General features: G+C 38.9%; 1 protein-coding gene across 2 annotated transcripts in view; it reads right to left on the reverse strand.

Annotated features, from left to right (window-relative positions):
• ern2 (endoplasmic reticulum to nucleus signaling 2) overlaps positions 1–12,365 on the reverse strand; it is a 94,872-nt gene extending 82,507 nt beyond the window's left edge. For both annotated transcript variants that reach the window (XM_088007684.1, XM_088007390.1), the window contains exon 1: positions 12,059–12,365. In XM_088007684.1, the coding sequence (XP_087863810.1) occupies positions 12,059–12,148 (90 nt within the window). In that variant the 5' untranslated portion in view covers positions 12,149–12,365. The remainder of the gene's footprint in view (positions 1–12,058) is intronic.
• Positions 12,366–14,368: the final 2,003 nt, after the last annotated feature.

Consider the following 14,368-nt stretch of genomic DNA (forward strand, 5'->3'; position numbering starts at 1 on the left):
TTTCCATTTGTTAAAAGTAAATTACAAACATTTAGTCAAAGTTTGACCACTGCTTTATGACAGAAAAAAAGTTTGATGTCACAAATATATGATTTTAATAAAGGCATCATTCAATTTATACAGTAGAAAGAAGATAAGTGTTTCCTGAATTAACTTTAATGTTCATTTCACTGCACACAAAGGACAGATTAAATATTTAAGATTGCAACAAATCTGTTGAATCTTTAACAAAATAGGTTCAGATTAACATGGGTGGATTCACAGCTACCTAAAGTTAACAATGAAATGTCTTCAAACTTACATGGATGTTCAAATATATACTATAATCAATTAACAAAAGAAAACACCATAAAGCTGTTTATTCAAATACGACCAAGGTCAGTCTGTACAGATTGAGGATATACCATAACATCTATCAACAGAGCAGGTTAACTACTGTAGTTTGAAAGGCATCTTGGTTCAGTTGACGGCTCAGTTTGAAGCTTCAGGTTTTGGTGTTGAACCTCCTAGAATCTCAGCTGCTGCAGATTGTCTGAAGACGCAGAGAAAAGTACAAATAGACAGTTAGTCTACAGTTATTTTGATTTTCCTGAACAGCTGATGCACTGACAGCCCTGACTGTGACAGAACATTACTGAACCTAAAAATTACTTGAATAATCACAATGCATGTAGAAATTTTTCTTTTTATGTTGATCAAATGTTTCACATTAAATGTTTTGCTGTGAAGGCTATTTTTGCAGTGGTGCTTTAAATAAATGCATAAAATATTTATTTTCTTATGTATGTGTAACCACTACTTAGTTTAACTAGCAATAAACTCAGCAGTAAAGTTACTTTTGTTCTAGGGTCACACAGGAGGATGATAAGTTATGAGTTGGATAACGCTTCTCGCACTTTGAAAGACCCCTACTGGCAAAGGCAATAACCCTCAGCTGGCCATCTTGCTCTTGATACAGAGCTCCCCCCAATCCAAGCAAACTTGCATCAGTATGAAGAATGTAAGGCTTTGTTACATCTGCAAATCCTAAAACTGGTGCAGTGGTGAGTTTCTGGATCAGAGTATTAAAAGCGTGATCACATACTGATGTCCATTTTTCAGCAAATGCTCTTTTTAGGTCAACTGCTGAGGTATGTCTGAAGTGCTGTTTAGCACTTCAGACATAAACAGCTAAACAGCCAGGAAGGCTGTTTAGCAGCCTTCCTGGGTGGAAAATACCCAATGGTAAGGACTTTGCAATTCTGGCAAAGTCTCGGATAAATCTTCTATAATACCCTGCAAACCCTAAAAAAGACTTTAGTTCTTTAATGTTTTTAGGTGTTGGCCAAGTTGTCAATGTTGCGGTTTTCTCAGGATCTGTCTCAACACCTCTTTCAGAAACTACATGTCCTAGGTAAGTACCTAGGACTGATGTTCTGAAGAACTGACACTTCTCAGGGGAAAGCTTAAGTCCATACTCTCTAAGCCAGGGGTGGCCAAGTCCAGTCCTCGAGAGCCACCATCCTGCAACTTTCAGATGCATCCCTGCTTCAACACACCTGAATCAAATGAATGGCTCGTTATCAGGCCTTTGTAGAGCTGATCCCGGTCTGTTGGAGTAAGGATACTTCTAAAACTTGCAGGATGGTGGCTCTCGAGGACTGGACTTGGCCACCCATGCTCTAAGCTTTCCCAGGACATGCATAAGGCGTTCTTCATGCTCCTCTAATGTGTTAGAAAAAACAATCAGATCATCCAGAAATACTAAAACTTCTTTAAGGCTAAGGCTGCCCATACACTTCTCCATTACACGCTGAAATGTGCTGGGAGCGTTGGTTACACCCTGTGGCATCCGATTAAACTCCCAGAAGCCCATAGGAGTTACAAACGCCGTCTTATACTTGTCCTCCTCCTCAACCTGATAGTATCCTGATTTTAAATCCATGACTGAGAACCACTTTGACCCTGTCAATGCCGAAAAAGCCTCCTCAATATTTGGTAATGCATAGGGATCTTTGATTGTCTGATTGTTTAACTTATGATAGTCGACACAGAGCTGGATTGCACCATTTTTCTTTTTTATAACCACGATAGGGGATGCAAATGGACTTTCGGACTCACGGATTACGTTGGGATCATACAGTTCTTTAAAGTGTAACCTGACAGCCTCGTAATCTGACGGGTGTATTGGCCGCGGTCTTTGTTTAAAAGGAGTAGGATCAGAGAGGTGTATCCTATGTTTTACCGCGGTTGTGTGGCCATAGTCTAAATCATGACTAGCAAACACATCTGACATCGAACTTAACTTTTCCATTACTCTCTCTCTCCATTCTTCAGAAAGAGATGTATCTGTGAGGTCAAATCTGAGCTGGCTAGGTTTAACTGGTGAGTTAATGTTTTGACATAAAACAGTCTTTTGCATAAGCTCGGACTGAGATCTTGACTTTTTTTCTCACTGTTGACTGAGGAGCTGAAACTGTGAGAGGCTTATAGAGTTCAGCAACAGTTAGAGCAGCAGGTACTATGATGTCATGTGCCCTTTCATTCTTCACTAAAATAGGGATTTTGAAAGATGTTGTCGGTGGGGCTGTCATAACATAGTCGCAGAACACTAATCCACCAGGTAAAATGGAGTTTGCCTATTCAACCAATAGGGAGGTGCCTGGAGAAACTTTAATGTTTCTGGCATAACCCATTAAAACAGCCTTTTCTCCAGCGGGTACTTTCTGACTCGTTTTTCTTAGCAACTTTATCTTTCCTACTCTACCACTTGCTCGATCTTCTTTGTACATGCCATACAGTTTCCTGATTAGTGGCACATTTTTACAGTGCACTTGCTGGTCGTGAACACTGGTCTTTTTAGAAGTTGTATAAATGTCGTAAAGAACATCTAACACATTTGTTCCAACCAGCACCGGAACTTCTCTGTTTGATCTACAATCTGGCACAATTAAGGCTAAAGTATGGACTTCTTCAGGTCTCCCCACAATCTCTTCTGGAAAGAAAAGATTTACCTCAATGTACCCCAGATAAGGAACTCTCTGACCACCTGCACCCTGAATATCTAAAAGGTCACCTAGTGGCTGGATTGGTCGTGAATGTAAGTGGAGCTTGTGAAATGTTTCTGAGACAGTTGTCACTTGAGAGCCTGAGTCAAGAAGGCAGATGCTTTGAACTCCATCAATAAACATCTTGGCGGTGTTTTTCGATCCTACCAAAACATCTAAAAGTGCTTCATCTGATGTACATGTAGGAGACTGACTCATATTGTTGATGGTTGTCGATTTTTGATCGTGTTTTAAGTCTTGCATTGACTGTGGAGCCTGCACTAGTCAGGTATCAGTACGCCCCTCTACTGAAACCCGGTCCAGTTTAAAGCCGTTCCGTATCTTGCTTCCCACTGCTGGCGTTTTTCCTTTAGTTCCTTGTGCTTTTTATCGACCAATTCTTTGTTTGGAGCATTCTCACACTGTCTTGCAATATGGCCAGTTTCTCCACATTTAAAGCAGAACCAAGCTTTTGGAGGAGGTTGGCGTGCTGGCTGTTGCACATGCACTTCCGCAGCTCCTACAGGTGGCAGGTCGACAAATCCAGTTGTTTCCTGTTTTCTTCTCTCCCTCCTTTGAGATCTTTTTTCTGTAAGCTGCATCTGCAGCTCAGTGACTTGCTTTCTTAAGCTTTCTGTCTCTGTGATGTACTTCTATACAATGTCATGGTTGTGTTTTAGTGAAGGTCCTGGGACAGTCTGAAAATGTAAAGAAGGTTTTACCTTTGAGCTTCCAAAGTGATGTTGCATTCGGTCAATCTTTACTGATCGCCGCTCTTCTTCTGTTCTTAACTGGAGAAGAAGTTTAGAGAAATCTGGTAGGGACTCACTTTTGAATCTCTGCTGAAGAGTTAGAAGCAGAGTCTGATCCCAACACCCACGAATGAACTGCTTGTACAGCTGTTTGTTTGCATTAACTTCACTCACACCACCTCGCTTGATCGCAGTACTAAGTACTGCCTGCAGTCTTTGCAGATATTCGGAAGCTCTCTCTCCTGGATCTTGGTGAGTGCTCAAAAATTTAGCAAATATCTCTTCACCATCATCTACGAGTCTGTATGCTGACTGAAAGAGACGGACATATTCTTGTGGATATGAATGAGAACCAAGCTGTTTCACAATATCCAGTGCAGGGACAGTAAACTTTCTAGAATCATCCTTCTTTGCATGTCAATAGAGAATCCATCTTGAAACATCAGTTCAACATGAAGGAACCAAGTCTCAAAATCTACTTCTCCAGGGGGTTTAGGTACTCGTCCAGAAAAGGAACGAAGTCTCTTTGGAGTCAGACTTGATGAAGAAGCTTCATTTTTGATTACATGCTCCACGATTATGCGCTGAACATCTTGGGGATTCAACATATCATCACTCAATGGAGGTGTGTTAATTGGAGTGTGAGGGATTAATGGCACGAGTTGCATGAGTTTGTCTTTGATGTTCTTTTGATGTGAGGGCAGTGTCAGTGTTATCTGATTCAGTCTCTCCACTATCAGAACTGCTTGACTCACAAACATCTTGTTCTGAGGCCGTTTCCTGAGCGTTCGTTACTGCTGAAGGCTGAGAAAACACAGGTGAAAGTAGAGCTCTCTCTATATCATCAACACACCACCTTGCAGTTGGATATTTGGCTGTAGCTATTTCACATGGGAAATTTGGCTTAAGCTGCTCAACTGCTTCTTCAGCATCCAACTCAATGATGGCTTCAGGCTTCACTTGACCTTAGCCTGACTATCTTCACCACTGTGCCATAAGTTTTAAGTGCTTCAGTTATGTTTGCATCTGTAGCATCTTCATTTAGGCCAAGAGCTAAGATTGATCTTTTTGTATTCACCCAGTACTTTTGCTCAATGTCATCAACACAAATCTTATTGACTTCCATTCTTTCTGATATCAGTTTTCTTAAAACTTGCTAATGTTGAGCTTACTTAACTTATAATACTTCTGGCTGCTGGCTCGCCACAATATGTTACCATGTAACCACTACTTAGTATAACTAGCAATAAACTCAGCAGTAAAGTTACTTGTGTTCTAGGGTCATACAGGAGGATGATAAGCAAATAAATTCAACAACTCCAGTTTATTTTTTCTTTCCCCACAAAAGAATAACCATTCAGGTGACACTAATTACCTTCATGAAGATTAATAAAAAAAACTTAAATTGTCCACCCTTAGGAAAAAAAATAAAATATTCAGAAAAAATAAGCGTAGGTTTCCTAAGCTATAGCTTAGCTTTCCTAAGCTACAGCTTAGGAAAGCTCATGTCAACAACCGCATCTTTTCCAAGAAAAAAAAAAACATATTCCAGTTAGTCCTTCAGTATACAGTTTCAGTCAGTCAGTTCAGTCAATGTGCACGTAGATTGTCAGATTGGGGGCCCCCCTTTTTGTTCAATAAGCTTATCTGTTGTCCAAGCAAAAATATCCAGCTCCAGCCGCATAGTCCGTCCTCTTTCCAGGCTTCAGTCCGAGTCACAAAGATGGCGGCGGGACCCTCCTGCTTCTGGAACTCCACTGGCTTGTTCAGATATCGGCCGTTCAAGAAAACCAACCTGCATGCAGAGCGTTAACCGATCATGCAAGTATACAGAAATCAGCAAGATTTTTTTCAGTTACTTCTCATTGAAAAAAAAACAAATTAGCGGTTCAAATAAACCTATAAAAAAAAAAACGCTAAGTAATAAAGAACTTACTTAATAACATTACTTCACCATAAAACGGCCTCATTTCACAGAACTATGCTACTTACAGAGTGACATAATATACTCCGGTTGGTTTTTTTTCTTGTTCGGAAAAACTGAGCAACATTAGCTCCAGCTAGGTAGCCATTCTGCATAAATAAGCAGCTGAAAATAAAACAACAGACTCACCGGAGAAATCCCGAAACAGAATGTACATCATCCAGTTCAAAATGAACAGATTTCTTTCGTATAACGGCAGCCTTGTGAATAGTGACTTCTCTACTTCTGCTGAAACGTGCTTAGTCTACATAGTCTGCCATTTCTCTTCCTTCTCCCTTATGCCTTACTCTTCTTCTTTACCGACACAGGAGAAATTTGGGTCTAGTGCCCTCTACAGGACATTCTAAGAATTAATAAGACAACACATTAAACATACAGACAGATCTGCATAGTTTATGGGGGTTACATATGTCTTTATTAGCCCTCAATTGTGTCATAATATCAATCGAGAAAGAAATTTACTGCTTGTGAAAATCTAAACCATCTGAATACATTTTACCATCTACATAAAATCAACTTGAAATGAAGACGAACAGGAACACCAGGTTTGTCCTGGTTGCAGACGAGGTATATATTTGTTTAAGGGCCGATGAAATGGGGTTCAGACACAAACACAGTTTAATCTGAAGATTCTGGAGGATGTGTGAATAGGTCTGTTACCATGAAAAACAATTACTGTATGATAAGTTGTTCCACAGTTCTCAACAAACGATAATATAGTTCTTTTGAGACCATTTTTAAGTTATATAATGGTAATGACAAAATAATAATGCAAGAACACATTCTCAAAGGTCATTAAACTTTAAATTCTAATGAACATTTAACACTGGAACTGGAAGACATTTTTAGTATCCAGAATAAATAAAACTAATGAATTTTGAAGTCTTTTTAAACAAAATTGCTTTTCAAAATAAGGTCTAATCGAGACCAAAGTACCAAACTGAAGACTTTTATTATCCAGTTTTTGGTATTAAGAGAGAAAAAAAGAGAAACAATAAATTATGCCAATGGAAATGATTGAGTTTGTTTTAATTTATCATTATTCTAACAGGCCTATGTGTGAACATTAGACTAAATCCTTAAGTATGTTGAAAAGTCAACATAAAAGTCAACATAAATGAAGAATCTTTCAGTTTGTTATGGTGAATAAAGTCTAGCTGCAGATGATGTTCCTGCAGGTCCAGATCTACCCTCAATACTGCTGAAGCAACAAAATACAGTTTCAGTGATAGTGACCAACATCTACAACTGCCATAATCTCCTGAAGATGCTTGTCGACTTCGGCATCATAAAACTTAATCAACCTGTGTTAAAGTTAAGACTGAAGACAGACTATCAAACTGTGTGACAGTAAAAATCCACTCTTAGCTCCCAACAGCTAAAGTAGCATAGCTGACATAAACATTAGCTCCCGCTAACAGAAACATGAGGAGGGCAGAGTATCAAATACCAGATATATAAAACGTAACCTGAAATCAGTTATAATTACTCCATGTCTCATTATAATTGGAGGGCAAAGCCTGCAGGTTTACCTTCTACTTACTTCAGAGGACAGACCACCGGAACGCTCCGTCTTGCTTCTGGGTTTGCCTGGCTATTTTTCCAGCCAGCGAACCATTCCGCCACCCAGTGGTCCTTTTTCAGACCACTTAGTCTCCTGTACCGCTCAAAAATGCACAATATGTCTGTAAATAATTTTAGGATATTATAAGGAAGTGCTGAGATATTCCGTTTTCCACGAACTAAAGTATTTGCCACTTCGGCACAAGCACAGTGAGAAACGTCAGAGGATAAAAACACTAGACTCAGAGCAAAACTTAGATGTCCCAGCTTTTACTAGTATGTAAACGCACCATCTACACACAAATCTGGGAGCTCCCGGAATCGTGAAATGAGTCTCAAAAATAGTTGTGCACTCGTAACCGGATCTGTGTGTAAATGCAGTTTTGTGTGTGCGTACCAGGTGATTTGTGTGTACTTTTTCAACATGTATAGGCGTAGGAGAAGGTTTATTTTTAAGGTTTACAAATCCAGTATCCTCGTGACTACCAGTAGTTCATTTTTGTCCTCTGTAGAGGACATCTCTAAACTCGAATATCTCCCACCCCCTGCATTCTACTGAATTAATTCCTTTTGGTATCTACAGAAGACATTTAGGGCTTTTCAATGATACCACATGTGAAGGGGTGGGACTTCTGTACTTTCCTTTTTCTAATTCAGAAAAATGGCGTTCATCAGTACAAGCACATTTTATGGAGGGAGACAAAGTAAGTGCATAAAACTTTTTATTGTGCAAATTTTGGTTTAAAATGTTGTTGGCATTTTCTAAATAAGTCTGTTAGCAGCATATTAAAACATTCTATGAATTATTTTGACTGTACTTTATCGTGTATTTAAAAGTTGAAAAATTGTCCTCTGTAGGACATTTGTAATTATTTTTTCTGTTTTTTCTGTATCCATCCACCCATCCATTCATCCTCCCACCAACCCATCCATCCATCCATCTCCATCCATCCATCCATTCATTTATCCTCCCACCAACCCATCCATCCACCAACCCATCCATCCACTCATTCATTTATCCATCTATCCATCCATCCATCCATCCATCCACCCACTCATTCATTTATCCTCCCACCAACCCATCCATCCATCCATCCATCCACCCACTCATTCATTTATCCTCCCACCAACCCATCCATCCATCCACCCACTCATTCATTTATCCTCCCACCAACCCATCCATCCATCCATCCATCCACCCACTCATTCATTTATCCTCCCACCAACCCATCCATCCATCCATTCATTTATCCTCCCACCAACCCATCCATCCATCCATTAATCCATCCATCCACTCATTCATTTACCCTCCCACCAACCCATCCATCCATCCATTCATCCATCCACCCACTCATTCATTTATCCTCCCACCAACCCATCCATCCATCCATTCATCCATCCACCCACTCATTCATTTATCCTCCCACCAACCCATCCATCCATCCATCCATCCATCCATCCATTCATTTATCCTCCCACCAACCCATCCATCCATCCATTCATCCATCCACCCACTCATTAATTTATCCTCCCACCAACCCATCTATCCATCCACCCACCCACCAACCCATCCATCCATCCATCCATCCATCCATCCATCCAACCAACCCGGAGAGAACCCATCATACACAGGGAGAACATGCAAACTTTATGCAGAAAGACCCTGGGCCAGGTTCTGGGTTCTTGGCCTTCTTGCTAGGCAACAGTGCTCAGTTTTGTCAATGTGAAATTCATTCTTATCTTGATGTTTGGATATTTTCTTTCGGACAAACTGGTTGCCATCAAGGTTCAATTTCAAATGTATGGGGTTCCGATGTCCACTGTAGTGGACACATGATATTTCAAAAATAAAAACTTTAAAAAAAAAAAAAAAATGTTTTCAGTATGCTAATTACCTTACAAAGATTGTGGAATTTAAAAAAAATGGTGATTGGACAAAATTTTTTTTCCTGGTAGTCAGGACACGCACAGATATTTTTACACACACACAAATCTTTTTACAAATGCACAAATCTTTTTACACACGCACAAATCCTGTTACGCATGCACAAAATATTTTACACACACACAAATCTTTTTACACACACACAGATATTTTGAGACTATTTTCACTCCATCTTTTTACACGCGCACAAATCATTTTACACACACACAAATCTTTTTACACACACACAGATATTTTGAGACTATTTTCACTCCATATACTCCAGACCAGATGGTGGCGGTATTGCACACTTTCATTTATTTAAAAAATGCCACAAAGAGAAGAAAAAACTTGAACACAGGGAAGATAACAGACGCTGTTCAAATTCACCATTTTTACTCGCATAATATTGCCTTAAAAGTAGAGAGGGCCTTGACGATAGTTACTAATTTTGGTAAATTCAAGCTGGTGACGTCCTAGTTCGATGACAACACAACATGGCAACAACCGATGGAAATGAAATGTGTGTCACAAAAGGAGCCCGGAGGGACGAAGGCTGCTAAATGTTGCTAGCTCGTGGTAAGTTTGCTTATTAATTATCTTCATTTAATTATAAACAGTACAGTAAAGATATATAACTTACGTTGGTTTCATAAATAATTATTTTATCAATTTTATTGTGACTTGTATGATTATTACAATCATTCAGCTTCATGTTATAACTGCATGCAGGCTGTTTGTTGCGACTTATGCTTTAATTCATAAACTAACATGGTTTTAATTAAGCTCCATAAGACAGAGAGACTTTGATATTATGTTTTGAGGTGGTTGTTGTTATAACTTGTTCATCAATGATTTTATCTTCAACATATGTTTGCTGTCTAACTAAGCAAATGAAGATGAAAGAGGAAGCCAGAGAGATCAGGTGTTAGAAAACCTAAAGACTTTCTGTCTCAGAAGAGGCTCTGACTCCACCAGATCAACAACCAGCTCTGAGGATGAACCTCCACATCGTCTTCATGATGTAAGTTTGTTTTTTCAATGAGGAGCTAGCTACATTTTCAACAACAAAAACTGGTGTGTTACCAACACCAAGTGCTTAATTTTTCCCCTTGTTAATCTAACATTTATCTTTTATTCTTTTTATTTGTTGTTAACTTTCAGGGCCCTGTGATGAACTGGTGACCTGTCCAGGGTGAACCCTGCCTCTCATCTGATGACTGCTAGAGATGGGCACCACCAGCCCCCCTCACCACCCTGCAAGGATCAGCGTGTTCAGATCATGGATGGAAAGTTTTTAAGGTAGTTTGTTTCCTTAAATCCACAATTAAAACAGCTTCATAGTTAATGCCAACATCAGTTGATTCTATGACATTGCTGACTATTTTTTTTCCACTTCTAACATAAACAGGCAAAGAAGACACCCAGAAATGTTTTTCCACCCCAGGCATCCGGTCCCAGTCATTGTCAGTTCTGATGATGTCACATACTTGGCGAGTCCACAATGTCTTGAAATTTTAAGTATTATTTTTTTATTTGCCATTTTTCTGTCTTCTTTAAAATACAAATGCTTTCTCTGTTTAATTTCTCTATTGTTCTTTTTTGTAGGTTTCTGTAAGGTGCAGTGAACGGGAATGTTCTGTCATTGATCCTCACTTTCATGTTTTATTGTCACACTTAAATTTTCATGTTCATTGTGTTCACTTTTGATGTGTAAACTGATAATTTATGTAAAGTTCATAAAGTTGTGAGTAAAATTGGACAATTTTAAAATGTCGGTAATAAAACAAAATATTTGAATTACCTTGGGCATCTTGTGTAATTAATCTTTCCATGTAAATTGTAGCCTAAAACAATGTGTAAGTACTGTAGTGTAGTTATGCATGTAATGTAAAAAGAATTATGAGTAATTAAATTTGTACTTTATTAACAATAGCAGTAAATCAAAAATAAAAATTAAGTGTAATTTAAATACATTACTTATATATTAGTAGTATATTTAAAATATATTAAAAGTATATTTTTAATATAATTCTATGACAGAATTAGTACACTCAATATAAAAATGAAGCTGTTGAATATTACATTTAAAAGTATACTTTAAGTATTCCAACTTGAAGTTGTTCCAAAAAAGTATGTTGAAGTATACTAAAAGTTGTAAGAAAAGTTGTAATTTTATACAACTTAAGTACTACTAAAGTATACTAAGTACAAAATTTGTTGTTCCAAAATAGTACAGTTTAAGTACATCAATCAAAGTATGCTAAAGTATGTTAAAATTTAGTATACTAAAGCATACTTTTTTTTTTACTTGGGTACAGTAACAAAAAAAACTAAATATTTAAATCAGGGCTTGGATTAGGCTAGATTTATGTCAACAATAAGATTAGATTTTATGTAAATTATATTAAACTTTGTTGAGACGAGACAATGGGACAAATGATGTCCTGTCAGGTGACAAGCGCTGTATCCGTGTGTGTGCGACAGTGCATGTGTGTATACCGCTCCCATGTTGACCCAGTGAGCGCAGCCTTTTAACTGCGCCGGTGTCCAGGTGAACAACTGAACCAAACCGTGCATTTGGAGACTCATGAACAAAAACAGCCGTAAAAACCCACGTACACACTCTTTATTACTGTCTTAATAGAGTTTTCTCACCCCTGGCCAACCAGCTACTAACTGGAACCTTACTGGAGCCTGAAATAGCCGCAGAATCCAGTTGCGCCAGTCCCCTCTGTGCACATAAATGACAGAACACGAACCGAACTGAGAGCAACAGAAACATACAGTTTAAAGCTGTGAAGTTTACCTGAAGAAGTTTGTTTTCCCAGGAGAGCAGGAGAAGAGACAGCAGAATGAGTTCTAGAACCCCCACGATCCCTAAAATCCTCGACTTCATGGTGGTCCGACACAAACAAGAGGACTCAATTAAAGCTGCTAAACTAGCGACAGAGGTCAAACTCTATATTCATTTCCAGTGTCCGTCTGCCGCGTAGCGAACGTCCAACATCTGGTGGTGACAATTAAAGTGTCGCTTTACATCCATAAAAGCAGCACTTTCCCACATTTCCGTGTTGGGACGGACCTTGTAGAGTCAGTAGCAAACAGTCGGGAGGAAAGCGGAGGTAGGAGGAGCCGCTGTCCTGAAACTAACGATGGGTGGCTCGACCAATCAGAAACGGTGTTGAGAACATGATGGGCGGGGCTATGGAAAGAACTGGAACACGTGGAAACAGACAACAGGACAAGTGTAAACGCAACAAGAAAGCCTTTTTGTGCAATAGAAAGAGGTGGAGGGATTAATTGTTCTCTTTTCTGCACATCCAATATATCCACACACACACACACACACACACACACACACACACACACACACGCACGCACGCGCACACACACACACACACCAGTGACAGGAAGGGTCTTTGCATTATGAAGGGTTGCGTGGTCTTTTAATGAAACTTTTTTAAAATTTAATTTCAGAAGGTACAATTTTTCTTCTTCATCTACCTGTCATAAGTTTTTATTTTTATTTCATCACAGTGTTTTTTCCTATTCTCCCAATCACTTGTTTTTCATACCCTGAGGTTTAGGCAACACTCGTGTTCTATAAAACCATAATGGTATACAAGATCTGAATACAATGACAAAGCCCATACTACATTTTCCAGTTAAAATATGACAGACTGTTTTTTAATTTTAATTTCATTTCATTTTTAACTTTTTTGTTGAAGAGGTTATACACTCACTGGCCTCTTTATTAGATACACCTTGCTAGTACTGGGTTGGACTCCCTTTTGTCTTCAGAACTGCCTTAATACTTTGTGGCATAGGTACTAGAAATATTCCTCAGAGAGTCTGGTACATACTAACATGATAGCATCACTTAGTTACTGCGGATTTGTCGGCTGCACATTCATAATGTGAATCTCCAGTTCCACGACAAAGGTGTTCTATTGAATTGAGATCTGGTGACTGTGGAAGCCATTCGAGTACAGTGAACTCATTGTTGTGTTCAAAATAACAGTCTGAGATGATTCACGCTTTATGGCATAAAGTATGGTCAGCAACAATACTCAGGTATGCTGCGGCTTTGTCATGATGCTCAATTGGTACTAATGAGCCCAAAATGTGCCAGGAAAATATCCCCCACACCATTGCACCACCACCAGCCTGAACAAGGCAGGATGGATCCATGGTTTCATGTTGTTCACGCCAAATTCTGACCCTACTGTTATGGATTCTGTCTTTCCTCTATGTCTTTTATCTGCACACACACTTCCAGAAAGTGATATTTTATTTTATAGTTAAAAGAGGGTGCTTTGTTATTTTGGCTTTGGATACCCTGAATCTACTGACATTAACTGCTTAGTGATTATAGTTTTTGTGTTACACCGAGTGCTTGAATTTATCCTTCGCTGTGTTGGGGAGGGGTTGTAACAACAGGTAAATTGGGAGCTCCACTTTTTAACTCGGCTCTCTCTTCACCATGACAGACTGGTACATCGTCCGCTTCACTGCTGGTGCTGTGCTAAGTTGCCTGTTGATCTTCTGCCCCAATTTTCCCATTTGTGAACAAGATTCCAACACACTTAAACTCCTCCATTTGGGGCAGGACATCCTCCCCAAACCAGAGAAAGCACTTTGCCCTTTTCTGGCTCAAGACCATGGCCTCAGATTTGGAGGCACTGATCCACTTTACACTCAGCTGCAAACCACTCCACAGACTACAAAACATGATAGCAGCCTCATTTAGTTAGTTCCACTACTACATTTCTTTAACACAAAGAGCTCTGACATGTTTTATATTTTGAACTCTACATTATGGGTTTAAGAAAGTAAAACTTTCAGTTATCCATTGTGTTGACTATTTGAGAAATTTGTCAAATTTGTTTGAACTTGGATTTGTATGTCATCAAATTGAAAAACGAAAGGAGAGGGGAAAAACACAAGAGTATGGAATTTAAATCACAGGGAAAAAACATATTTGCAGTGACTTTTGAGTTGGGAATGATCATGTATACACCGTATTTAAGTCATATATTGAATTCTGTCAAAAATATACACATTTTACAGCAAATTACAATGGACTACTACTTCCACTATCTTGTGGAAATTGTTC

The sequence above is a fragment of the Poecilia mexicana genome, unplaced genomic scaffold (genome assembly GCF_051168715.1).
Source record: "Poecilia mexicana isolate PSO_F unplaced genomic scaffold, ASM5116871v1 scaffold_1, whole genome shotgun sequence".
Taxonomy (NCBI): domain Eukaryota; kingdom Metazoa; phylum Chordata; class Actinopteri; order Cyprinodontiformes; family Poeciliidae; genus Poecilia; species Poecilia mexicana.